Consider the following 26712-nt stretch of genomic DNA (forward strand, 5'->3'; position numbering starts at 1 on the left):
CAAATTCACGCCTTCTCAGGCCTCGCTCTCTTTGGAGCACACCACGCCGTGGTTTGGGGACCCACAGTTCGCTTCTCAGGTTCCTGTGTCCGCAGCTGGGATTCCTCCGAGCTGGTCCACAGGCAGAGAGCTGCCCTCCCAGGAAGAAACGCGACCGCGGCGCCTGTGGGGTCCTCCCGGACGGCGGGCGCAGGCGGTGAGGCGGCGTGGGGCGGAAGCACGGTCTCCAGCGGCCGACTGGGAGATTTTGGCTGAGCAGCGGGAGGTGAGTGGTGCTGGTCGGCGTCAGGGGAGGTTTGCTCTGGTGGAATGAGAAATTAAATGTCAGATCTGGAAGAGAAGCTATAGGTTATATGCCACTTTCACTTTACAGATGGGTAAATTGAGGCGTGGAGTAGGATAGAGAATGAAAGCCCGCCCCCCGCCCCCCCACCCCGCCGCCAACCGATTCCTGGGTTCCCCGCGTGTCGTCCGTCTATAAAACCCTTTCCCTGTTCAGGGATCGTTCTTGCAGTGTCTATTCCCCTATCTTACTCTCTCTTCCAACTGTGCCGCCCTCACTTCTCTATCAGGCTCCCTCCGTCGTTGATCTGTGTTCCTTTGAGAGCCAGCATTGTAGCGGGAAGCTGCAGTGAAGTTTGGTACCGAAATTCACTAGTTTTGTGCAACTGTGGGCAGGTCAGCTGTCTTCTCTGTGCCTTGTTGGAGCCATGCATTTCGTTCAGCAAGTGCTTCTGTTTTGTGCCAGGCACCCTTTTAAATGAAAACAAAAACAGCCCTTGCTTAAACTGTAGTTGGAGAGGTGAGGGTAAATACGCGAATAGATACTTGTCAGCTAGTGATAAATGTTAATAAAAATAATAAAACGTTGAAAATAGGCGTTGGAGAGTGTGTGTTGGGGGGTAGTTTTTTAGAGTGACAAGGGAAGATTTCTCAGAGAAGGTGCTGTTTTAGTAGAGACCTGAGTGAGATGAAGGAACAAGGTGTACATGCCCAAGGGAAGAGCATTTTGGAAGAGAAAAGTAAGTGCAATGGCCCTGAAGCAGAAATGACTTGGATTATTTCATGAACAGCCTTGTATAGAAATTTCTGCAGTCATTTCATGGGTTTCTTGGGAGAATGAAATGTGCACAGAGATGATAGCTCTTTGGAAATAAAAAGAATATGCATATGAAAGTTTCCAAGATAATTTACATTTACTTATTAGTAGTGGAGCTGTTAATTCTCTATTTTGTCCACAGTCAGCACTCAACAAGGGGCACTGAAGGAGGTAGAGGGATTACCCTTGTGGAAGAAATACCAGTATCTCAAAACTGAACATTCTGGTCAGTTAACATTTATCCAGTGCCTACTTATGTGAACTGCTGTCTTGGGCATTGGCACATGGGCACAAGGAGCACAGGTTTCCTGTAGTCAACAATGATCAAAAAAGGGTTTTTTAAACTAAAAGATACAAATAGAACAGACAAAAGAATGGGTAAAAAATAATGCCAGCTAACATTGATTGATCCTGGAATCGTGATGAATTCTTTACACAGCCTACTTTGTTTAATTCTCATAACGCTTGATGTGATTTAAATTAATCACTTTATTTTCCAATTGAAGAAACAGGCTTGGAGAGGTGACATAGTTATCATAGTTATTAAGTGACAAAGTTTGGGTTCAAATCTAGGTCTACCAGTTCCAGAGCCCTGACCAGTAACCCATGCTCTGGTCTGTTGTCTATTACTTGTAAGCTGTAGAGTTGTTGTTGAGGTTAGTTAGTGCAGTTAACTACCGTTAATGACAGAAGTAAATGCTGATAAAGACACGAAAGGCTGTAGCATCATAGGTGAGTGAGAAATTGAGGCTCTAGGAAGACTTGAAGGAAATGGTCTTTGAACAGTTATTTTGAATAAAATTTCAATACTTGAAGTGGAGACAGCCCACAATATATTTATTAACTGCAGAGAGAAAACAAGTAACTTTATACAGTGGAAAGGCCTGGTAGACACCACCATAATCAAGTGGTTAAGTAAACATCACTGATGGAAGAAATTAAATATGCCACTTGTTAGGAGTTGCACTGAACAGAGCACAGCCTCACTACTGTGATATTCTTACCAAAAAAAGAAGAAAGAAAAAGAGCAAAGCTTGACTCTAATCATGAGGAAACATCAGACAAACTTAAATTCAGGAGCGTTGTACAAACTCACTAGCCTATAATCTTCAGAAGTGTCAAGTCATAGAAATCAAGGAAAGGCCAAGGATTGTTCCAGATTGAAAGAGACTAAAGACATGATAGCCAGGTGCAAGCAAGCATGAGATCCTTTGCTGTGAAGGACATTAGTGGAACAATTTCTGAAACTTGTATGGGGACCTACAAGTAGTAATGTGTCAGTATTTTCTGATTTTGATGGTTGTGTTGTGGTTATGTAGAAGAATGTCCTTGTTTGTAGGAATCACATGCACTAAGAGCAGGAGTTGGCAAACTTTGTCTTTTAAGGGCCAGATAGTAAATAATTTAGGCTCTGAGGGCCATATAGTCTCAGAGGCAGCTACTCAGCTGTTACAGGGTGAAAGCAGCCACAGACAGTATAAAAAAACGGGCATGGCTGTGTTCCAGTAAAGCTGTTTTCATAGACACTGAAATTTGAATGTCATAGAACTAATTGTCATGTATCATGAAATACTGTTCTTTTGATTTTTTTCCAACTGTTTAAAAATATTTAAAAAATCATACCTTCCAGGCTGTTATGAGAACAGCCAGATTTGGCCACAGGCTATAGTTTACCAACTCCTCCACTAAAGTCTGAGGAGGTGATGAGACATTGTGTCAGCAACTTTGTGTGTGTGTGTGTGTCAGCAACTTATTCTCAAATAACTTAGGAAAAAATGATGTGCACTGTTTTTGCAACTTCCTGCATTTAATTATTTTAAAAATTAAAATTTTTTTAGTATTTAAAAAAACCAAGTGGTCTGGGACTTCCCTGCCAGTCCAGTGGTTAGGGCTCCATGCTTCTACTGCAGAGGGCATGGGTTCAAGCCCTGGTGGAGGGGAGGGGAAGAAGTGGGCAAAGTGTATGTAAACAGACACAGGATTAGGACAGAGAGGAGGGAAAAGTACAGGGCTTTAGAGGAGCAGTTGTTGGCTTGATGTAACTGGAGAGGAGAGCGTGTGAAGGGATATGGTCAACCATAGGCTAGGGTGGAGGCCTTGGTTCCCTCACCAGCATCTAACTTTTCTCTTGTTGAATTTTAGCACCATGGATACTGACTTGTATGATGAGTTTGGGAATTACATCGGACCAGAGCTTGATTCTGATGAAGATGATGATGAATTGGGCAGAGAAACCAAAGATCTTGATGAGGTAAAACAAATATATTACTTTTTCTCACCTCTGTTTTTAAGAAAGCAATGAAGTAGTGAATCTTCTGTGCTCCCGTAGTAACCTGTATTTCTCTCTAACATTGTCCTTTTTATAATTATTATGATTTAATTTGGTTCTTACACTACCCCTAAGAAAGCTTAAAGTTCCAAAGGAGAACATAAGGTAATTTCATTGGTAGGGTGGTTTTATATTCTGAGTTCTAGTTCTTCAGGTAGTAGCTCTTCTTCCATTTGCTTGAAGTGCCTTTTGGCTATCATGAATAACTCTAACCTAGAAAAGGTAGTCAGCTCTTTCAAGGGCTGCTGACCTGGGAGCTCCCTCATAAACTCAGGTTTTAAAGATGCATAGGGATTTCCCTGGTGGTCCAGTAGTTAAGAATCACCTGCCAATGCAGGGGACATGTGTTTGATGCATGATCCAGGAAGATTCCACATGCTGTGGAGCAACTAAATCCATGCACCGCAACTACTGCGCCAAAGCCCAAGGGGCCCTTGAGCTGCAGCTAGTGAAGCTGGCCTGGAACAAGAAGTCTTTGCACCACAAGGAAGAGTAGCCCCCACTCGCCGCAACTAGAGAAAGCCCGAGAGCAGCAACGAAGAATAAATAAAATAAAAACTACGTAAAAACTACATAAAAGCAGTAGAAAGGGAAGATACAGATTCCCATGCCTCCTCTTCAGGAGAGCTACAGGGGACGAGGCTTAGAATGGTGTGAGGCTTGCAGAAGACACCAAAGGCGGCTTTTATGTTGTAACAGTGTTTAGAACAAAATGAGTAAGAAGTACACTGATGAAGCCACTGCCCCTTAGTGGAGGCTTGATAGTAATGGGACAGCAGAAGAGCCGGAGACAAGTCCTGACTGCCATTTGTTGTCTTCATCAAAGAAAGTGTCCTTCAAACCAGAGAAAATAGAATAAACACTGGAAAAAGAAAATTGAAACCACGTAGGTGAAAAGGGAGTAGCTTGCACCTTTAGATGAGTTCAAGTCTCCAGGCCCCATATGAATTGTATCCTGGGTGGGATGGTGTGGGAGACATTGCAGAGGTAGGCTAGTAAGCTTAAGAAAATGAGGCATGGCCATGATGCTAAAAAGTGAATCGGGCAACTCCTACTTTTCAAAGAGGAAGATAAGGTACTGCCTTCAGAAACTATGGACCAGTGAGTGCCATGCATCCACGGTAAAAATTATGGGAGGAATTTTAGAACAGATGACTATTGAACACTTAGGAAGCCAGGATGAGTTTTATACTAATAAATTTCTCTTGATCCCATTGCTAGATAGAAGTCATAGGTATGTTGTGGACATTATGTGTATCCTGATTTGGGCAAGGCATTTTTTTTTATAATCCAGTTTTTTCTTTTTAAAAATATTTTAAAGAGATTATTTTTCATTATACAAGTAACTCACGAATCCAGTTCAAACCAAATAGGAAAACTTCCTTGGTCCTCATTTCATTTCACTCCCTTTCCCCACTGTAATTCATGACGTCCTTATGGAAAGACAATAGACTGAGTTACAGTACAGTTTGGAGAGGTCCAGCCAGTTAACAGTGGAATACTAGTTACTGGATCGCCACCAGAGCTCTCGAGACACACCCTGGGCACGCATGCTTGGTCCTGTCCTTTTCAATCTTTTTATCAATGACTTAGGTGAAGATAGAGAAGAGAGGTGCATGAGATTGGCACATGACATAAGCCAGTGTACTGGGTGCATGCTCAGTTGCTAAGTCACGTCTAACTCTATATGACCCTGTGGACTACAGCCCGCCAGGCTCCTCTGTCCGTGGGATTCTCCAGGTAAGAATACTGGAGTGGGTTGCCCTCCAGGGGACCTTCCCAACACAGGGACCAAACCCGCATCTCCTACGTCTCCTGCATTGGCAGGCGGATTCTTTACCTCTGAGCCACCTGGTATAATATATATCCTGGTGTGTGTGTGTGTGTGTGTGTGTATATATGTATTCTGGTATATAATATACTGGATAAGAGAATCTAAGGTCAAAGATTCTTGAACTTGAATCTTTGAATACTGAGCTAAATGAAGTCCACGAAGTCTTTCAGTATTTGTCGAGCACTTACTATTTGCAGAAAATCCTGATGCACAAGGGAGCCAAGGCACTATCCATGCCCTCCAGGCACAGGCTCCTTGCCTGGAGAGATGAAGTACAAGCAAAGTTTATGATAGGAAACAGGGAAGGACAAGCACCGTTTAAGTCCTAGTAACTTGTATCTGTAGGGACGTCTCTGGTGGTCCAGTGGCCAAGACTCTGTGCTTCTAGTTCAGGGGACCCTGGTTCAATCCCTGATCAGGAAACTACATTCCACATGTCACAACTAAGATTTCACATGCCCCAACTAAAGATTGTTCAGTTGCTGAGTGGTGTCCGACTCTTTGAGACCCCGTGGACTGCAGTACGCCAGAATTCCCTGTCCTTCACTATATCCCAGAGCTTGCTCAAACTCATGTCCATTGAGTCGGTGATGCCATCCAACCGTCTCGTCCTTTATCATCCTCTTCTTCTCCTCCTGCCTTCAATCTCTCCCAACATCAAAGTCTTTTCCAGTGAGGTGGCTCTTCCTATCAGGTGGCCAAAGTATTGGAGCTTCAGCATCAGTCCTTCCTGTGAATATTCAGGGTTGATTTCCTTTAGGATTGACTGGTTCAATCTCCTTGCTGTCCAAGATCCCTCCTGTGTGCTGCAACTAAGACCTGGCACAACCAAATAAAAATAATTTTTTAAAAGCTCATATTTTTAGTAATAATAAATAAGGAAGGGTCATTCCTGGCTAGATTGACAACGAAAAATACCCTAAGGAGTCACGTTCAAAGTGGACCTGAAGAATGGGTAGGCATCTGTGGGGAGAGAGAGAGTAGAATGATTAGAATGATTAGTGATCTCCCAGGCTGGGGACAGGAACTAGGGGGCTAATGACTAAAGGGTACAGGGGTTTTAGGTGGGGGGTGATACAAATAATCTAAATTTGATTGTGGTGATGGTTACCCAACTGTAAGTATACTGAAAACCATTGAACTATAGGCAAATTGTGTGGCATGTGACTTATATCTCACCAAAGCTGTTAACAACAACATAAACTAAAAATAAAAGCGAGGGGAATGGTTAAGCGATGTTTGAATGTTTTCACCTCAGTCCAGAGGGTTGAGGGAGTCATACTCTAGTTGAAACTCCTCAGTATTATGGCTTGGGCAAGGCTCTCCCCTTGTTGAATGAACTCACGAATTCCTTTCTGTTTGATTCTTACACCCGTTACCACACGAATTGTAGTGTACACATGCTTTTTTTATCTGTAGAAGTTAGTGTGTATAGTTGGATGGTGCGCATGAATTTTTCTTTCAATCTTTGTCTCTTTGGCTGCGTTCTTAGTTGTAGCACAAGAGATCTTTGACCTGTGGCATCTGGAATCTAGTTCCCTGACCAGGGCTCGAACCCAGGCCTCTTGCACTATGAGCACAGAGTCTTTGCCCCTGGACCACCAGGGAAGGCCCTGTGCACATGTGTTTTTAATGTAGACAAACGGTATCATGTAGTCATTCTGTTTCTTGCTTTTGATGCTCAGTCTCGTGGTGAGTGATGTATTTTTAGGATCCGTCCCTGTTGGTGTGTGTCTGTCTAGCTTGTGGCATCTGATTGCTGCTCCATTCTCCCTGGTGTGTATCACCCAGGATTTCTGCCAGCAGCCTTCCCTCATCACAGATAACACTGCCGTGAATATTCTCAGGTGTATCCCGTTGTGCTCCATGTGACCATTTCTCTGGATTATATTATATTCCTCGAAGCAGAGTTGCTGATGATAGATTGTATATATACTTAATGTGTTTATACTGTCAGGTTACTCTTCAGCGTGGCTGTACTCTTCCATATTCTTTCTAGCAGGGTGAGAATCCTATAGCCTCCTAGTCCACATAGATGTGTAGATTTTTTTAAAAACACTTTTTATGGGGGTGTGTAACAGTGAAGAGCTTCCCTGGTAGCTCGGCTGGTAAAGAATCCACCTGCAATGCAGGAGACCTCAGTTCAATTCCTGGGCTGGGAAGATCCCCTAAAGAAGGGATAGGCCACCCACTTCAGTATTGGGCTTCCCTGGTGGTTCAGATGGTAAAGAATTCCCTGCGGTGTGGGAGACCTGGGTTCGATCCCTGGGTTGGGAAGATCCCCTGGAGGAGAGCATGACAACCCAATCCAATATTCTTGCCTGGAGAATCCCCATGAACAGAGGAGCCTGGTGGGCTACAGTCCATGGGGTTGCAAAGAGTTGTACATGACTAAGCGACTAAGCACAGCACAGCAGTGAAGAGATACATAGGATTTTAATAATGGAGACAGGGAAGAAGGAAGGCTGTTCTAGAAAGGAGTGGAGTCTGCAGGAACCAACGGGTTTCATTATTTCATCGTAGTTCTTTCTTGACCCCAGAGCTCCCTTCCATTACCTCCCATTTCCCTATTTCCCAATTCAGCTCATCTCTGAAGAGTTGTTACTTGCTGTCTCCAAATCCTTTTCTCCCTTTTTTCCCCTCAAACCTACTTCTGTTCTTTGCCTCTCCCATTCCATAGAGAAGGCTGTCGTCAAGGTCATCAGTGACTTCTGCATCAGACGCCATCCTTACCCTACCTGACCTGCCTGCAGCATCTGACCCAGCTGATTACTTCCTCTTTAAAACACTCTTCCTTGGACTTTCCTTCTCTCTTCTGTCTGGTCTTTCTCAGTCTTTGCTGCTGGTTTCTCCTCATCTCCCTGACTTCTTCACTGTCAACAGGTCCCAAAGCTCCATTACTGATACCTGTTCTCTGTCTGCACTCACTCCCCTGCTCATCTTATCCAGTATATCAAATACCTTCTATTAACTGAGGACTCTCAAATGTTATCTCCAACCTGGACTTTGCTCTTGAACCTCAGGTGGTATGTCCAGCTTCCTATTTGGCATCTCTATTTGATATCTAACATAGCATCTCAAACTTAGCATATTTAAGACCTAAACACAGAACTTCCCCACCCCCTGTCTCCTGCCTCCAATTACTCTTACTGTCTTCCTCATCTCAGTAAAGACAGTACATTCCCCAGATGAAAAACCTTGCCTCTTTTTTTTTCACTCCACTTTGAATTCACTAGAAAATATTTTTGACTCTATCTTTAAAAATAAATGCAGAATCCAACTTCTTCAGACCACGTTCCCAGCTGCTCCTCTGATATAGGTCACTGTTAAGTGCCATCTCTCTCCTACTTCACTGCAGTAGCCTTCTATCTAATCTCCCTCCTTCCAGTATATTCTCAGTATGAGAACCAGAGTGATTCTTCTAAAACAAAAGCCTGACTATAGCACTCTTCTGCTCAGAACTTCTGCTAGAACCAGACCTCTCAGCCTTACTACCATTCACATCTGGGGCCAGGTAATTCTTCGTTGCAAGAGCTGTCCTGTGTTTCATAGGGTATTGATCAGCATCCCTGGCTCATGCCCCCTAGGTCCCCCCGCCCAACACCCAGTCGTGACAGCCAGAAATGCCTTCAGATGTTGCCAGAATTGCCTTTGTTGAGAAGCACTGCCATAAAGTCAGATCACTTAGAATGATCGAGAGGATCCGACATGACCACCTGCTGTGTGATCTCAGCTCGTACTGTTCTCCCGTTATTTACTGAACTCTCGCCATCCTGTCTTCCAACAGGAAACTGGGCTGTCTTGTGAGGAAGTGCTATTATTATTGGAAGTATTCAACGGGGACAGGAATATGTAAAAAGACTCCCTTCATTTGATGGAGTTGGCTGCGTACCAGGCTGTGAATTGAGCAGAGCTGACTAGTTCTTACAGAACTCCTGTCCTGTAGGAGTCCTGATGTGAGGCGTGGGGCAGGGCCCAGAAAAGTGCCTTCCAGCTGCATCCACCTGTGACCAGTGGCCCTTAAGAAAGGGTTAGTTTGTTTTTTTTTTCTTGGTTAGGATACATAGATTTATTTCTTTGTTATATCAGCTGACAGGGCCTCTAAGCAATTCCCTGGTGGCTCAGTAGTAAAGAATCTGCCTGCCAATGCAGGAGACTTGAGTTTGATCCCTGGGTCAGGAAGATCCCCTGGAGAAGGAAATGGCAACCCTCTCCAGTCTTCTTGCCCGGAGAACCCCATGGAAGGAGGGGCCTGGCGGGCTTCAGTCCATGGGGTCACAAAGAGTCAGACTTAGGAACTAAACAGGAACAATCTAGCGCATGTCTAGTGCCCAGGTCTTGGTTCCGTAATACTATTCTCCAGTGACGGAACTGTGACTCCTTAGATAAATGGCTGACTCTGGACAGGAAAAATATAAGATGAACCTGGGGCATCTTCTGGTGCTGTAAAGTGAGACGTGTTTAAAAACAACCACCACACAACAATGGAGGCATATTGAAGGGACACAGGAGTCAATTGTTAAGAGCTCCCAGTGACCGAAGATGCAATAGTTTGAACAGAATTTAAGTATTACTGGATTCTTTCCCAAAGTATAAAATGAATACTCATGAGCTTATAATGGTAGAAATGAATAAATAAAGAGACCAGTTTCTTTCCATAGGACTTCAGTTAACTGACGTAAACATTCCACCCCTAAGAATACCACAACTCTGCACTACTCTATATAAAATAGACACCCAATAAGAACCCACTGTGTAGCCCGAGGAACTTCACTCTGTAATGACCCGGATGGGGATGGAATCTGAGAAAGAGTGGACTTGTGCGTGGGTGTAACTGACCCACCTTGCCGCATGGCAGAAGCCAGCACAACCCTGCGTTCAGCTGTACGCCAACAAAAACTGAAAAACACAATTCCACTCTTCCGAAGTGTAGGCTGCGCACAGTGACTTCATTCCAAAGAGCACAATGTTGGGGAAAGAGGGTAACTTTACAGTGCAAAAGCCTGCAAACAAGACCTTGGCTCAATGATCAAGGTTAACATCAACAGTAATAAGTCATAAGTTGAGGATATATATCCTTGATGTGGGGTGAAAATGGTGCTGTCCTCTGTGGTCATCCTTTCAAAACCCCTTAAGGTTTTAAGATCCCCAGATCCTACTTATGAGAAAAACTCAATCTAATTCATTGAGAAACTTTGTATAAAATGCCTTACTCAAAACTGGAGGCCATCAAAAACAAGGAAAGTCAGAGAAGCCTAAGAAGACATGATTACTCAATGTAGTGTCCTCAGTGGGATCCAGATTGTTTTTCTTTGTGTGACTTCCTAGGCACTGAGCCACCTCTTTGTGTCCCTTTGGTGCTTGTAGAATTTATTCCCCTGGGGTTTTGTTTTCATTACTTGGTGGCACAATGGCTGTCAGACCTCTGAGGTCCCAATGAAGGGAAGTTTCTCACTCAGATCAAGGCGTCTAATAACTCTCTGCACAGACTGTCTGCCACTAATTTCCTGTCTTCAGGAGGGTTAAGAATGCTCTGCTTTCAAGTCCTGCGGCTGCATTTGTCCAGAGTCCACAGCTGGCCCCTCTGCGCATGTCCCAAGAAAGGGTTCATTTGAATCAGGAGAGTCTCTGCCCATGACTTACAGTCTTCTCATTTTGGAGGATCACGCAAGAGTAGAACTGCCTTACTGACTCCTTAGTGCGGAACTCAAGAAGCTGTCAGGCGTGTGACGTTATTGCTTTTAACTCGGGTATGGTAGTCAGTCACTGAGCAGGAAGAGGGCATGCCTCTTCCAAACTCCTTCCCGCTTGTGCTTTCAGGTCGATGAGGACGAGGACGACGATGATGTCGGCGATCACGACGAAGACCACCCTGGGATGGAGGTGGTGCTGCACGAGGACAAGAAGTACTACCCTACAGCCGAGGAGGTGTACGGTCCTGAAGTGGAGACCATCGTTCAGGAGGAGGACACCCAGCCTCTCACAGGTGAGGCGGAGGCGCTGGGCTCTGGAGGTGAAATCAAGATTGGAAAACTTCGTTTGATAGCCAGAAGCAGTCTGAAAAAGTTCAGTGAATGAACTGACTAATTTTTCTTTCAGGTCCTATTTCTGGATTGAGATTCAGTTAACCCTGCTTTGATATTCAATAAAACAGCTCGTTACTAAACAAATATGAGTTACTTCTTTATCTGGTATCTGTTTAGGTTCCCCCTCCAGTCTGTTATGTATTTCTTTTCCCATCCAAATAATGCCAGTTCCTTTAACCAGTCCTCTTAATGATTATATACCACTTCCTTAATAATTTCCATTGATCTTCTGGAAAGTAGTTGCATTTTATAAATTCAGGGGGAGTTCTGAGCTGCATCCACCTCATCCTGTCCTGTATCCAGTCCCTCTCCCCTCCTCCCACAAAATGAAGTCCAAACACCTCAGTCCACAGCTCAGGATCCTTCACTGTCTCATGCCAAATAGCATTCCCAGAACTTTCGCAACCTGAGTGGTCCTCGAGAATAATATAAATTGGCATCCTGTATCATCCATTCCAAAAGCTGAGTCTTATGGAATAGGGCCATTTATTTTTATGCTTTATGCCTACCTGTACATCACTTCCTTTTTTTTTTCCCCCCTTCCTCCTAGAACCGATTATTAAGCCAGTGAAAACCAAGAAATTCACTCTGATGGAGCAGACATTACCTGTCACGGTGTACGAAATGGAGTAAGTTACAAGGTCTTGCGGCCTCTGCACGAACATCGTGGGTTCATTTTCTCACGGAGGTTGGAGGTAGTTTGTGGTTGAAGTAGCCAGTGAGTTGGGGGCCAGAGGCAGTGAGAGCAGTGGCATCCATTTGTGCCTGAGTCACTTTACTGACTTCTCTCGGTGGCCAGGTCAGCTCTGTGGCTACCTGCTGCCAGATCTAGTCTGACAGCTTCCAGCTTTATTTGGTAGGTAAAAGGGCACATCCCTGAACTGTTCCTTATTTATTCATTAGTTTATTGTTTAGAAATTGAGGTACAGTGTTGTGTTAGCTTCCAGTGTATAGCTCAAGTGATTCAGATTCTTTTCCCTTGTTTGTTATCACAAAATACTGAGTATAGTTCCCTGTGCCGTACAGTAGGTCCTTGTATAGACTAGTGTTTATATGTTCATCCCAGACTCCTCTAATTTATCACCCTTTTCCTGTTTGGTAACTGTAAGTTTGTTTTCTTTATCCGTGAGCCTATTTTTGTTTTGTAGATTCTGTCTGGCTTACTTCACTTAGTACGGTAATCTCTAGGTCCATCTGTGATGCTGCACCAGTGAATTATTGTGAAAGCAAAAATCACTTCCTACAATTTGCCAAAATTTTCCATCATCTTATATGGTTGCTGAGATATTTAGGCTCAATCTTTTAACTTTCTTCGTGGCTCTCCTACGGATCTCAACTGTTTTCTGTTCTTCCAGACTTTTAGTTTGGTATTGGAAGCCTGCCTCTGAGACAGACCGGGTATTGTAATTATCACTGTTAGGGCCACCAGAGCCTATTTTGACTTGGTAAGGTTGCTAAGTGTTTTGGGAACATAACAACTCTTTATTTTGAAAAGGAGGCACAAGTAGGTATATGTGTGTAGAATAATTTAGACTATTCATACTGCAAACTGTTTGAAAATATTTTTTTTGAAAATATTTTCATTGATGAAATGCACTTATAAGGCCGTCGTATTGAGACGCCTGTGACCCATTATTAGATTATGAAACTTTAAAAACAAACAAACAAACAAGCATGTTGACATCTTGTCTGAAGGAGTGAGGTCCCTTCTGAAACAGTCAGCTCACCTGCCATTGTTCATACTTTTCTTTTTTTTTTTCATTTATTTTATTTCTGGCTGTGCTGGGTCTTTATTGCTGTGTGTGGGCTACCTGCTGCCAGATCTAGACTGACAGCTTTCATTTTTATTTTGCAGTTGGTCTGAAAGTTGCCCCTGGCCAAAAGTACCTAACACACCTTTGTGCCACTCACCCATTTGAAAACTTGCCAAAGCCCCCTTTTCTCTTTTCCTTTGTCCTTTCAGCTTCTTGGCAGATCTGATGGATAACTCGGAGCTCATCAGAAATGTGACTCTCTGTGGCCATCTGCACCATGGCAAGGTAAGCGGACTTTTGGCTACTTGGAACAAGGTTGCTCTTCGTTTCTGCTCATTTTTTTCAGCCCTCAGAGTCACGTGTTGGGATCTGAGGCCTGAAGGCTGGACCTCCTGACTCTGGGGTCCTCTGTGCCTGTTGTGAAACCGAGCTGTGAAATTCCAGCTTTTTCTGAGCAGCAGATGGAAAACTAAGCCGCTGGCATGCCTGAGCCTTATGTCTACATCTGGACAGAAGAGGAGAAATTGAGCCTTACTTTGATTTTGATTTTATAAGTTTTTATTTCCTGGGGGATACTTGTCTAAGAAAGATTTCATCTTTCATTTGAAAATAATCCTGTGGCTTCATTGTTGATTCTTTTCTGTGCCATAATCCTCCCTGCTCTCCTCTTCCTCTCTTTATTCCTAAGTTATACGGTGTACTGGGGGAAGGGTAGAATAGATTTTCCTTGGTGGGTGGCAGAACATAACTTTCTCTTCCCTTTCAGACATGTTTTGTAGATTGTTTAATAGAGCAGACTCACCCGGAAATCAGAAAGCGCTATGACCAAGATGTAAGTAGAAATCCAGTTCAGGGTTTAGGATGAACCATTCGGAATATACAGGGATGGGTGTTCCTCTCCTTCCCCTTCCTTCCGCCTTGCCACTCTCATTATAAATATGATGCCCTCGGATTGTGTGCCCTATAATGTGCGGCTTTATAATTGTAATTTCTATGACTAGCCCTTAAGAAAATGATTTCAGCTTTCTCAGGAACATAGAGAATGTTAACCTGCAGTATTTTGGGGTGATCTGTTCTTCACTTGGGATCGCTCCTCTGTTCTGATAGATCCTGACTTTTATAGCCTATTCTTTCCTGTCATAGTATTAATAGCCTACTCTATAAATATAATACAATTGGACCTTGTTGCTTTCATGATAAATTTAAATGCCTGTGAATGAGGCCAAGTGTGGCTGCAAGTCTCAGTGCAATAAATGTTCAGTCTGTTTTGATGTGCTGGGGCTCCATGAAGGGCAGCTATATCTCTGTGTACCACTGCAAAGAATTCAGTGTATTTGATATAATTTAGCTCTCCAGCCGTACCCTGGTCTTTAATGACTTCCCCCACTCCCCAAGAAAACACATCCAGGAGCATTTTCTATCTGGCAGGGCGCCAGTCTCATTGTCTGAAATGTCTGTAGGGACACCATGTTATCTTCCATCTCTTCTCCTGAGGGAGAGACCCTTGAGCAGGGAGGTGGTGAGGGAAAGTGATTGATGGTTTGTGTGGGACAGGAGTCTGAATTCAGGTTATTACCACAGTTCTTTATTATTTTTATTTTTAGCTGTGCTACACTGACATCCTCTTCACAGAACAAGAGGTAAGTCTGCCTTTGGAAATCTGATTGTTGTTCACAGCAGTAGTAGTTTTGTAGGGAATGTAGGGGAGCCTTTATGATAACGGTTTGGTCCATACCACCACCCCCTCTCTCACTCCCACCCCTCACCTCTTTGTCTCCCTGCTTCTCCTAGTCATCCCAAGATCTGTAACTTGAAAGAGAGTTGGGTAGGCAAACTGTCGGGTACAAGGGGGACCTTCGTATCCTTGGCTGGATATATTTAGCAAGTGCCAGGAGATGTTGAGAACATTTATGCTGTAAGTTTTGCAGAAGCTAAACAGGATGTTTCGAATGACATCATCCTTAAAGTCTGCTGTAAGATGACTCCGTCCGTATGTTGATCTCTCTGGGGGTAGCTTCTCTTAGTGAATGAGTTCGTCTGTCTTTGTGCTTTTCTGTCTGATTAAAGGAGTGAATCTACATCTTTGTCTTTGCCATTCCACCTGGTTGGGCTTTCTTTCCATCTGGATCTTTATCCCTGCCCTCCAACCCCTTCTGTTTCCCTGTCTCCTTAATTTCTCTCTGTTAAATGACCACATGGAAAGCACAAGAGTATAAGTATGATTAGCCAAAGGAACTTTAAACAGTCCTGGCATATGTTAAGCACTCAACAGATATTAGCTGTTGTTTTTATATATATGAATATATTTATATATTTTTGTGACTGAGGTTGTTTTAATACTTTCTGTTACAGCTTTTATTATGTATATCATATATATATATATATGGTTTGGTTTAGTCACTCAGTTGTGTCCAACTCTTTGCGACCCTACAGACTGTAGCCCACCAGGCTCTTCTGTCCATGGAATTTTCCAGGCAAGAACACTGGAGTGGGTTGCCATTTCCTTTTCTCATATATATATATATATTTAAAAACCTAAAATACCCCAGATTATTTCTTTTCACTTATATGGATGGTGCTTAATTATTTTTGCTTTCACTGTATGAGGAGGGTAAGATTTTAGGACTCTGGATTCTCTACAAAAGTTTAATACTGCTTTGCTGGACTTCCCGGTGGCTCGGACAATAAAGAATCTGCCTACAATGCAGGAGACCCTGGGTTAGGAAGATCCCCTGGAGAAGGGAATGGCTGCTCACTCCAGTATTCTTACTTGGAGAAGCCCATGGACAGAGGAGCCTGGCGGGCTACAGTCTATGGGGTTGCAGAGTCAGACACAATGGAGCGACTAACACTTATTTACTGCTTTGCTAGCTTGTTCATTTACTTTTAGCTTTTTGTACTTGAACCAACTCCTCCCCTCCCCCCGCCTGTAATGCTGTTTAACACCCAGATAGTTCATCTTCAAGGTCATTCTGGTTAGAGGCCTAGTTAAAAATCACACCCATTACAAGGAGAGACATCAGTGTAATTTACTAGCACCTGGAAAGACCCAGGAGCACCATGAACCCTTCTTGCATAGGAAGAAGCCTTGATCACTCTTGCCCTCTTTCTCTGCCTTTCAGAGGGGTGTTGGCATCAAAAGTACTCCCGTGACAGTGGTCTTGCCAGATACCAAGGGAAAATCCTACCTCTTCAACATCATGGACACTCCAGGTAGGACATCCCTTGTCCTTTTACCTTCAGAACCTTGTCCAGTTTGTTTCTCGTGGTCCCACACTTTACAGAACAGAGCGTTACGTCTTTGTTTTTATATTTCCTCGCCTTCATTGAGATAATTTTCTTTTTTTAACTGTCTCTTTTGCATCTAATGAGTTAATTAGCAAGCACTGTGCTCCAGACCTTCTGTTTTGTTCCTCTCTTGGCTCTGCTCTACAAGATTTAAATTTGGGGGAATCTTATAGTCATGTATTCATTGGGGCAGCAAAGCTGAGTCACACATGGTCCTGGGCTCAGGCAGTCTCAGTCTTTTGAAAGAGACTGGGGGAGCACACACCAGTGGCTGGGGGACTTGCAGGTTACCATGGGAACAGGTTATCATACGTTGCCCTGTGGCTGACTTTCTCTTTGGAAAGGCCCAGCTCAGGGTTTCCCTTTTTTTTTTTTTTTTAATTTTTGTCCACAGCATGTGGGACCTTAATTCCCCTACCAGGGATTGAACCCACACTCCCTGCATTGGAAGGTAGAGTCTTAACCACTGGACCACCAGGGAAGTCCAAGGCTTTCCCTTTTTTAAATAGGAAAATTTGGGTCTTGGGAGATCGGCCTTCTTTGCCCCATCAGATGCCCGTTGCCCTCACACCTCTCAGCCCCTGACTCCCAGCCCGCACCCACCAGTCACCTTACCAGCAGCCAGCTCCCGTGCTGCAGGCCCTCCTCTGCCCTTTTTCCTACCTCCAAGTTGTCTTCTGTCTCAAAGAACTCTACTCACTGCTGAGACTGGTTTAGTCTGTGAGTGTGAATGCCTTATGCCCTCCTTGGTGAAACGCTTCCTTCGTGTTTGAAGGTCTCCTGGATGAAAGCTTAATCCAAGCTTTTAGTGACTCTGATGTGGAATTTTGTACTCTGCAGGGAGCTGTGGGGAGAAGGGAAAGAGAATATTCATGGGTTCGTGTGCTTTGCAGCCCCACCCCGCCCCCAACCGTGTACAAGTTAATTGTGCCTCTTCCTGCCACCACACAAATTGTGACTTACTTGGTATTTGCTTTCCAGGACACGTGAATTTTTCTGATGAGGTCACGGCTGGCTTGCGCATCTCAGATGGAGTGGTCCTTTTCATCGATGCTGCTGAGGGCGTGAGTCTGCCTCTTAGACCCCTCGTCCCTGTTACATTTGCCCCGCATGGTGCTCAGAGCTCTGAGTGAGCTGGGAGCTAGAGAATGTGAGAGGCTGTGGGATTAAGGTTAAAGTTTGCTGTAAAAATGAGGGCAGCAGATGAAAGTCAAAATTAGTTCTCAGGAGTCCCTCATTCCCTACCCAGTGAGGCTCAAAATGATCCCCAAAATGGCAAAGGTAAATAAAAGGGAGGGAGGAGAGTTTGAAATGTTAATGAGCTTGTCTAAGGTAAAGAGAGTTTGAAGTTAAAAAATCCAGGGTGTCTTATATTTTTAAATAGAAAGATTCGGTCACTTGACTTAACCTCATTCTCGTTGTCATCAGTGAGATAGCCAGCAGAGGGAGCCAGAGTTGCCCTTTTTTAAAATTGATTTCATTTTGGAATAATTTCAAACTTGCTGAAAAGTTGCAGTGACACAGAGAACTCACCCTCATTTGTAATTCTCTCTCTGTACATGTAGGTATGCACTCACATGTGTATGTGTTTTCCCCTTGTACCATATGAAAAGGAAATATTTCAGAATACATTTCTTAAGAACAAGGACATCACTTGAGTAACCATAATAGGCTTACCAAAATCAGGGAGCTTAACATTGATACAATTGTTGTACAGAAATTTTCCTTTAGACCTTAGTCCCAATAAATGTCCTTTATAGAATTTTTTTTCCTAATCCGAGATGATGCATAAGATTTCATTTTCATGTGTCTTTAATTGGAATGGTTCTTTTATCTTTCTTGGTCTTTTATGACATTGGCATTTTTGGAGAATATAGGCCATTGATTTTGTCAGTTGTCTTTCAGAGTATGTTCATGGCTACTGGGGTACATTACTTCTAAAACTTCTCACTGAACACAGATAATATAAACCCATACATAACTGTTTCTGTTCATACATATTAAAAAACATTAATGTAGTAAAAAAGGAAAAAATCAGTTTATCTTCATACCCACAATTCTTTTTTGTTTGTTTGTTTCATTTGAGCCTTGAGGCTTGTAGGATCTTAGTTCTTAATTCCCTGACCAGGGATTGAACCTGGGCTGCCTAAGTGAAGCACCAAGTCCCAACCACTGAACCATCAGGGAATTTCCCTAACACCCACAATTCTGTTTCAGCCCCACAGCTTCCTCAGCCTTTCTCGGTTCCTTCCCTGGCACCGAGAAACTTGCCTCCCAAAGTCATCAGTGTATTTATTCATTTCTCAACCCTACACGGTCACCCCTTAAAATTTCTGACTCTGTTGTTGAATAAGATACCCTCTGCCTCCCCCTCATGATCTGTTTCCTCTCTTCCACATTCTCCATATTTTAGAATAGAACTTTCTTTGACTCTGCTGGCCTGTTCTGCTCTCTTTGCACTCATCCCCACCTTCTGTGTCTCAGGTGATGCTGAACACAGAGCGGCTGATCAAGCACGCGGTGCAGGAGAGGCTGGCGGTCACTGTGTGCATCAATAAGATTGACCGGCTGATCCTGGAGCTGAAGCTGCCGCCCACGGATGCGTACTATAAGCTGCGTCACATTGTCGATGAGGTCAACGGACTAATAAGGTAGAGGAGCCCCCGGAGTAAACCTCCTGTCCCCGGCACTCTGGTTTTTATAAATCTTAACCTTATAAACCTTAACACCTCTGGGGGCAACTCTGAGCTCTCGGCATGCATTGATGAGCTTGTTGGACACAGCTGGAGGAACATTCTGTGACTCTGTAGGGACTGACGCCCCAGCCTTGGCCTCATTAGCTCTGCTCCTTAACCAGATAGGCAGCTCACCGCACATCCTCAGTTTATTACTGCGGTCAGTTCTCTGAGCTCTAGAGTCAGTCTCATCTTCACCAGCCAACCATGTAAAGTTGGGCAGATTCCTTAACCTCTTAGAGCCTCAGTTTCTGCTTCTATAAAAAGAGAATAGTAGTATTTGCCTAATGAGATGTTACAAGAAATTAAGTAGATAGCCGACCTAACATACTTAGCACAGTGCTCAGTGATAATAGCTTATGGGTGAATAATGTCAGCTGCTATTATCTCATTAGCACAGACTCAGTAAGAGAAGGAACTGTTGGCTTTTGTTTCTTACTGAAGCTGCTTTTCAACAAGATGGATTTGGGGTTTAGGTTAATAAGTATGAATGGTGGTTGGGAGACCTTGGAATACAGTATCATGGTGGCTTTGAAGAATAGGTTAAATATTTCTTAAGGACAGTTTAACCTGTAGTGGAAAGATGTACAGGATAACTTCTTGAGGCCCCTTGCTTGGGAGGAGCCTGTCCAGCTGAGAAAACTCCTTTCCACCCGAGGATCCAGGACAGACCTCTCGTGCCCCGGGACAAGTTCACCTTTAGGAACACCCCCAGTTTGCAGTGCTGGTTCTCAACAGGAATATCTTCTCCCTGACACTGGAGAGGCTGAGAATGACTGGAGCCCAGTGTTATAGCCAGCGTCTGAAAGATGAAATGATCCACTTGTCTGAAGACAGGGCAGGGGTTGTGTAGGGCTAAATCATGATCTACTAGAATAGGAAGTCAAGAAGTCACATCTCAAGTGCCAAACAAGAAATATCACCATAAATATATTGTTTAGAAATATGGAGGTAAATGCTCCAGAAAGCAGCTTTTAAAGAAGTTGAAAACACTTGCCTTTGGGGAGCATAACTTGGGAGTGTGGTAGGGGAGTGCTCTGTAGAAGCCAGTACTTGTATTTCTAGATTAAGAAATTCCATAAAGCAGTGTGTCAGGAAGACTAGGGTTGATTCCTATATGCTGGTTTTCTTATAAATGCTAGTGAACTTGGGGTACTGTGGCTTCTGCATGACTTTTAAGACTAAATGTTTTAATGGGAATTTGTAAAGCAAAGCCAGACAAGACCATATGAGAGTGGGGAGCAGAGTTGCTGTTTTTTTCCTCATTCATTTATTCATTCATTTACTTATACTGGTATTTCTGTTTGTATTTGTGAAATTGAGATTTCTCAAACGTACTCCTGTCTTATCAAAGTAGCTTCATTTCCTGTGTTCTGAGGTGTTTGTCCTCCAAGTTTCCCTTTGTCTGGTGCAGTTAACTTCTCCAGGATCGTGCAGTGTGTTTCCAGCTCTGGAAAGTCATCTTGTTACCCGGAGTTAGGGAACAGCTCCATCATGTCACTTTCTTGGAGCCGGCTGTTGGCGAAGCTGTGTGTGTTATGCAAACCCCTTCTGAGGGCGGCTGCTGGAGAGAGGCTGTGATACCGAGTCCTGCCCTTCACCCTTTTCCTCGTGCCCGCGCTGCAGCCCAGCCCAGCCCCATACTCGGTCATCTCTCTTTCAGCATGTACTCCACGGACGAGAACCTGATCCTTTCCCCGCTCCTGGGCAACGTCTGTTTCTCCAGTTCCCAGTACAGCATCTGCTTCACGCTGGGCTCCTTTGCCAAGATCTACGCTGACACCTTCGGTAAGCGCTGGCTGGCAGTCTGTCTCCCCAGCTTCCCCAGAGTCCTGTGTGCGTTTCCTGCTGAGCAGTTCAGAAATGGGCCGCACGCCAGAGTCCCTGCCAGAGAGAGCACTGTATCAACTGTTACCAAGTCGCATTTGGGGCTCTTTTTGGCCCCAAGACTCTTTTCTCAGGCTCAGCGATCTCCAAACAGTAGAAGGATAAAGGTGCCTGGGAAGAAATGGGTGAAGAGGGGGCTCATACTAGGAACAAGAATCTCCTCAAGTGAGACAGGTTTTGTCAAAAAGAAATTTATCCATGCTCCCAAAGCCTTGCAGGCCTCTTCTTCAAAGATGGAATCTCTCTCACCAGTGGTGCTTCAAGCTGTCTTTCCAACCGTATCCAGGCACATAAGGGGCTTCTTTAGTGACTGAGTCAGTAAAGAATATGCCGGCGATGCAGGAGACCCGAGTTCAGTCCCTAGGTCGGGAAGATTCCCCTGGAGAAGGAAATGGCAACCCACTCCAGTATTCTTGCCTGGGAAATCCCATGGACAAAGAAGCTAGGCGGGCTACAGTCCTTGGGGTTGCAGGAGTCAGACATGACTTAGCGACTGAGCCCCCAGCACCACCAGGCACATAGATGTTTCACAGGCCTACTTGAGAACTCGGGTTGGATTCACAGCCCCCGGGACACCCAGCAGAATGACTTTATATGTAGGTCCCTGGAGCCGGAGCTCCCGAGCCCTGGGGCCAACTTCCCAACCCTCAAGACGGTCCCACGTGCCCCACTGGGCCTCCTGGGGCGCCAGTGTTTCTGTTCACACTGGCCAGTGGTCCTGCCTCACTCAGTGTGGAAATGTTTGCTCTGGTGAAAGTAAGGGGCCAGCTGAAACTTGGTCTTTTTTTTTTTAATGTGTATATATTTACTGCATCCTTATTTGGAAATGAAAAATACAGTAAAATCTAGTCAGAGAAAAAAATTCACCCATAAACCTCATTACCATAACTACTGCAAGCATTTAGATCCAGTTTCTTCTTTCTCTGTTCAGTGTTTTACATCCGTGAGATCTTATTTCATATAATATAATTGCATAAGATAAATATTTACTTAGTATTAGATCATAAGAATTTGTCTGTTAAATCTTACCTATAAGTACTATTTTGGGACTTCTTGGCAGTCCAGTGGTTAATACCCCATGCTCCCAGTGCAGGGGATGTGGGTTTGATCTCTAGTTGGAGAACCAAGATCCCACATGCTGCATGGCACGTCCAGAAAAAAAAAAATTTTATATAACTGCTCTTTGGTCCGCTGTATGGATGTCTACTTTCTCATCATTAGACATATATTTTGGTTGTTTACAGATGGCTCTTCCTAAAAAAAAATTGTTAGATGGACAGTAAATGAAGATCATCTGAGCAGGGTTCCAGTTTATGTTTCTGAATGATCTTTGAATCAGCATATGAAGCAAAATCCAAGACTGTTTATGTAATTATATTACATTGATGATTCAGTTTCTGACTGAAAATGGCCCTGAGCCTCAGGCGAGATTTATTACTCATCCTTTGAACCAAGTGTTTATGCAGACACCAGCTCTGGGCCCCAAGATCATTCTGAGACACCATGTATGGGCTTGTAGAATGTCAGCCCTGGAAGGAGTCAGATCATTGAGTCTTTCCCCATCATTTTCCGTGTGGGAAAGCTATGCCCAGGGACACAGAACTTATTGGTGGGCTTGGAACTAGAATGCACCTTATGCTTTTTCTGTCACACCATCCTTCCAGAATTGAAGCCATGTCCTCCTACCAGGATTATAAGGCATGGTGAATGATCTCTGACCTCAGGGAACTTCCTCCAGTGGGTAAACAGAACTCCACAGTGATGAATGACAGTAAGGTGGTGCGGACAGAATGCTGGTGGCTGCCGTAGGCAGCTGGGGCTGAGGGAATTCAACTCCAAAGGCCCAGGGGTCTGAGAAGGCTAAAGGAGAGGGGGCTTGGATGGTAGAGAGTAGGGAACCAGGGGTTCCAGACTCCCTGGGTTGGAAGAGAAGGGGAGGATGCAGGAGCAGCTGTTTGGGAACAATGGATTCTTCATCAAGGAGAGGTATTCAGGCAGGCCTGGCAGCTTGGGTTGGGGGCACATGGAGGGAGTTTGGAATGAGCTAATAAAGATTGGGGTGGAGTGGTGTGTGCAGGGCTAGCCTATCTTTGGCCAGAGAGGAAAGGATGTGGGAAGGGACATTTCTTTACACATTTTCACCAGTGTCAGATAGAGGGTTGGGAACATTGGCTTGGTGTTGACTGTGAGATTGGGGGCGGGGGTGGATTAGAGAGATGTTCACTCATTCTTTGTGTCAGTGTTTGTTTAACTTCTGTCACACACTGGCCCTAGTTCTTTGCCTACACAGCTCAGTCCAGTGATTATAGTATAGTGTGTGTCAAGTGCAGGAGTAGAGGCGTGTAAAAGACGCAGTGGTTCACAGGAAAGGGAGAGTTTCAGTAACTAATAACATGGAAAAGAAAGGAAAGTGTGGTCAGCGAGCCCTGGACTTAGAAGATCTTGAGTTTTAAAAGCCACAGTTGCAGTCTTATTCTTACTCTTGCTTCTCTTCCTGGGCTTCATACTGGCTCAAACGGTAAAGAATCTGCCTGCAATTCAGGAGACCTGGGTTCCATCCCTGGGTTGGGAAGATCCCCTGGAGGAGGGCATGGCAACCCACTCTGGTATTCTTGCCTGGAGAATTCCCATGACGAGCCTGGCAGGGCTACTGTAGTCCATGGGGTTGCAGAGTCGGTCACGACTGAGTGACTAAACACACATAAAGATTTGGTTAGGTAAGGATATAGAGGGATAAACCATAAGTTTCCTGATAATTTTTTGAGGCCTTGTGGGATAAACAATTTTTCTTTTAAAAAAACATAAAAGCCACAATGACTTGGTTCAGTCTGGTGAGGATTAGCAGTTGCAGTCAAGCTAAAAATTAAGTGAAAATAAAAAGATGACACAAAGGTAGCCTTGGTGTCTTCTCTCCAGAGTGTGGGGGGCTAGTTGGAGCCTCGACGTGCTGCTGCTACTGGAAGGTTGCCCATACCTGCAGTGGTGTAGAGCTTCCGTGGATCAGGAAGGAATGCAGGAACTCTCAGCATCACTGTGGAAGGGACAGGTTTAGGTGCAGACAGAGGATAGAATTTAGGCAGTTGAGCCTGTTCCATTAAAGGAAATAATATAAACTACCTTTGTCCATAGCTCAGTCATGAGCTGCCTGGAGATGGAGCTACCTGGGTGCTCATTTTGGCTCCAGCATCACCTTGTCAGCTTCGGGCCAGTCCTGCCCCTTGTGCTTTAGTATCTTTACCTGCCTGCCTGGATAGAAGCGGATGTCTGAACCTTGGAGGGGAAGGTGCTAGAATTCCTCCTATGGTTTTTCTTACAGGTGACATTAACTACCAGGAGTTTGCTAAAAGACTCTGGGGTGACATCTACTTCAACCCTAAGACGTAAGTAGTGTGGGAAGTGGACTCTCTGGAGGCGTGATCCATCCTCCCAGTAAGTGAAAACAGACAGAGAACGAGTTCCTGCCATGAAAACTTACTTCTTAATTAAACATGAGCTACCATCTTGCCTCCTCTAAGTGAGCCGGCTTCGAGTGCTCCAACAGGGTTTGAGGCATTTCCCTTGAGGTCCCCACAGCTCAGCCCAGGCGTGTGGGAGGGTCGTGACCCATGCCCTCTCAGGTGTCCCTGTTTGGAGGTTTGATGACCGCACACATTCTTTCCTTTCAGCTTGGCTTTGCTCAGATTCGGAACTTAGGAAGTACACCCTTGGGGTTGGTGACACTGCCTTCTCCCTCCTAGATCTCCCGTAACTCTTGATCTCTTTAGGCGAAAGTTCACCAAAAAGGCCCCAACCAGCAGCTCCCAGAGGAGTTTTGTGGAGTTTATCCTGGAGCCCCTCTATAAGATCCTTGCCCAGGTGAGTGTGTCGGGTTCCCTGGTTCAGGGCTGCCCTTCTAAGCACAGGTGGAAAAGCTGATTCTCCGTGGCCCTGAGCCTGCTTACTTTATGTTACTCAGTGTGAGGATGATTAGTCAGTCTTCTGGATCTGGAACACTCCAGTCCTTTTAAGTGTGGTTGAGATCAGAGTAAAGGAGGAAGATAGAAAAGACAGCCTAGAGAAATTTACAAAAATTTTGACTCTTCCAAAGAATGTGATACTTGAGAAATAATAGTTTCAGTTACAGGGCTTTGCCTTACAGATATAATTGTTTCTCAAAGTCCTCCAGTTCTTATTTTTATACATATATAAAAAATACATATGTATTAAGATGTATATATACGTTAACATCAGGAAAAGGGGGAAAAAAGCTGGCGATAAGGGTTCATTGGTGAGAATCTGATGAAAGAATTATGGTACATCCCATAAAATGAAGTATTTTATAGCCATTAGATGAATCATTGTATGAGCTTGATTTTAATGACTATTTTGGGCATGTATGTATGTAATGTTTGTCAGATTGAAAAGCATGCATCAGATGGTGGTAAGGATGTAGTTAAACGCATGGGATGCTCCAAAGAAAAAAATATAATGTTGCATTTGTATGAATTTGTGCTCTCTGAAAGGCAGAACTAAAAGGGCAATAATGTTGGAGAGGAATTTTTCTTGCAGACCTTTTCTCCCAAGACAATTACACTTTGTAACTGTGTTATGTGTTTATGCAGGTGTTTAGTAAGCACTGTGCACAATGAACACACACACATACACAAAATGTGTGGGGCCATTCCAACTGACAAAATAGTGAAAACATAGCAACAAGACAAAATAACACGATTAAATTTATTAGTGCTGGAAAATACTTCGTATCTTGTGTCAGACCAGAATGGATTAATAAAAGAAATTTATAGTGCCTGTCTGCACAGAGACCTTGAGTCTGCTGGAGATGATTTAGCTTGGCCCCATTCTGACAGCCGATAGACTGCTAGGTGACCTTTTTTGGTTCCTTCCATTGCAGTGATCCTCTAAATCTAAGAAGTCTCTAAATAGGGAAGGAAGGGTATGGATTCCCCGAGTGAGATGAGATGATGCTTTTCAGACACCAGAGGGCAGCACTCACACCGGTCTGTCTGAGAGAGCCAGGTTTATTAGCTGGTGTGGGCATTTAACCAAGCCTGTACCAAGATTTCCCTGAAACCCAGTCGGTATCCTTGCCCAGAGCTCTCCGTGTAGAAGAGAACGCAGTGCAGTAACCCTTCCTATTGCCCTTTCGCCCTCCCTTGTCCTCTGGGTCACCCAAGCTGACGTGGTGTCTGATGCATCACAGGTGGTGGGTGACGTGGACACCAGCCTCCCGAGGACCCTGGATGAGCTTGGCATCCACCTGACCAAGGAGGAGCTGAAGCTGAACATCCGCCCCCTGCTCAGGCTGGTCTGCAAAAAATTCTTTGGTGAATTCACAGGTAAGGAGCTCGTCGTCATCACCATCTCCTCCACGTGTATCACGGGAACTCTTCTTTAACCCAGTCAAGATACCCGTCACCTGGGTTTTTTTCCCTGAGCTGCTTTACTTAGTGGATGATACCAGGAATTCTATCTTGGGAAAACAAAAGCAATTAAATTTCCCTTCTAGGAGGAGCGTGCAGAAGGGAATGGAGAAGCAGATTCTGAAATTGTGGTATTTTTGCTAGAGGGCAGTCGAGAAAGTAGACTCATAGGTGTCATGAAGTGGTGGGGAAACCCCCCAGCTAGGACTTGGGAGATGAGTTATAGGCGCAGATCTCTTTCCCGTGAGCTCCTCTTTCTGGTGTTTTAGTTATGCAGGAG

The 26712-nt window shown here is 44.3% G+C and overlaps 1 protein-coding gene across 1 annotated transcript in view; it reads left to right on the top strand.

Moving 5' to 3' along the window:
• The first annotated feature begins 71 nt into the window (after positions 1–71).
• Positions 72–26712, top strand: part of EFTUD2 (elongation factor Tu GTP binding domain containing 2) — a 36145-nt gene continuing 9504 nt past the window's right edge. Inside the window, exons 1-14 of the mRNA XM_065909450.1 lie at positions 72–265; positions 3242–3350; positions 11083–11248; positions 11899–11977; positions 13312–13387; positions 13869–13934; positions 14707–14742; positions 16225–16315; positions 17372–17454; positions 18875–19041; positions 20789–20913; positions 24329–24392; positions 24777–24867; positions 26213–26348. Coding sequence (XP_065765522.1) covers positions 3246–3350; positions 11083–11248; positions 11899–11977; positions 13312–13387; positions 13869–13934; positions 14707–14742; positions 16225–16315; positions 17372–17454; positions 18875–19041; positions 20789–20913; positions 24329–24392; positions 24777–24867; positions 26213–26348 — 1285 coding nt within the window. The 5' untranslated portion in view covers positions 72–265; positions 3242–3245. The remainder of the gene's footprint in view (positions 266–3241; positions 3351–11082; positions 11249–11898; positions 11978–13311; positions 13388–13868; positions 13935–14706; positions 14743–16224; positions 16316–17371; positions 17455–18874; positions 19042–20788; positions 20914–24328; positions 24393–24776; positions 24868–26212; positions 26349–26712) is intronic.

This window comes from Muntiacus reevesi, chromosome 18, assembly GCF_963930625.1.
Source record: "Muntiacus reevesi chromosome 18, mMunRee1.1, whole genome shotgun sequence".
Classification (NCBI taxonomy): Eukaryota; Metazoa; Chordata; class Mammalia; order Artiodactyla; family Cervidae; genus Muntiacus; species Muntiacus reevesi.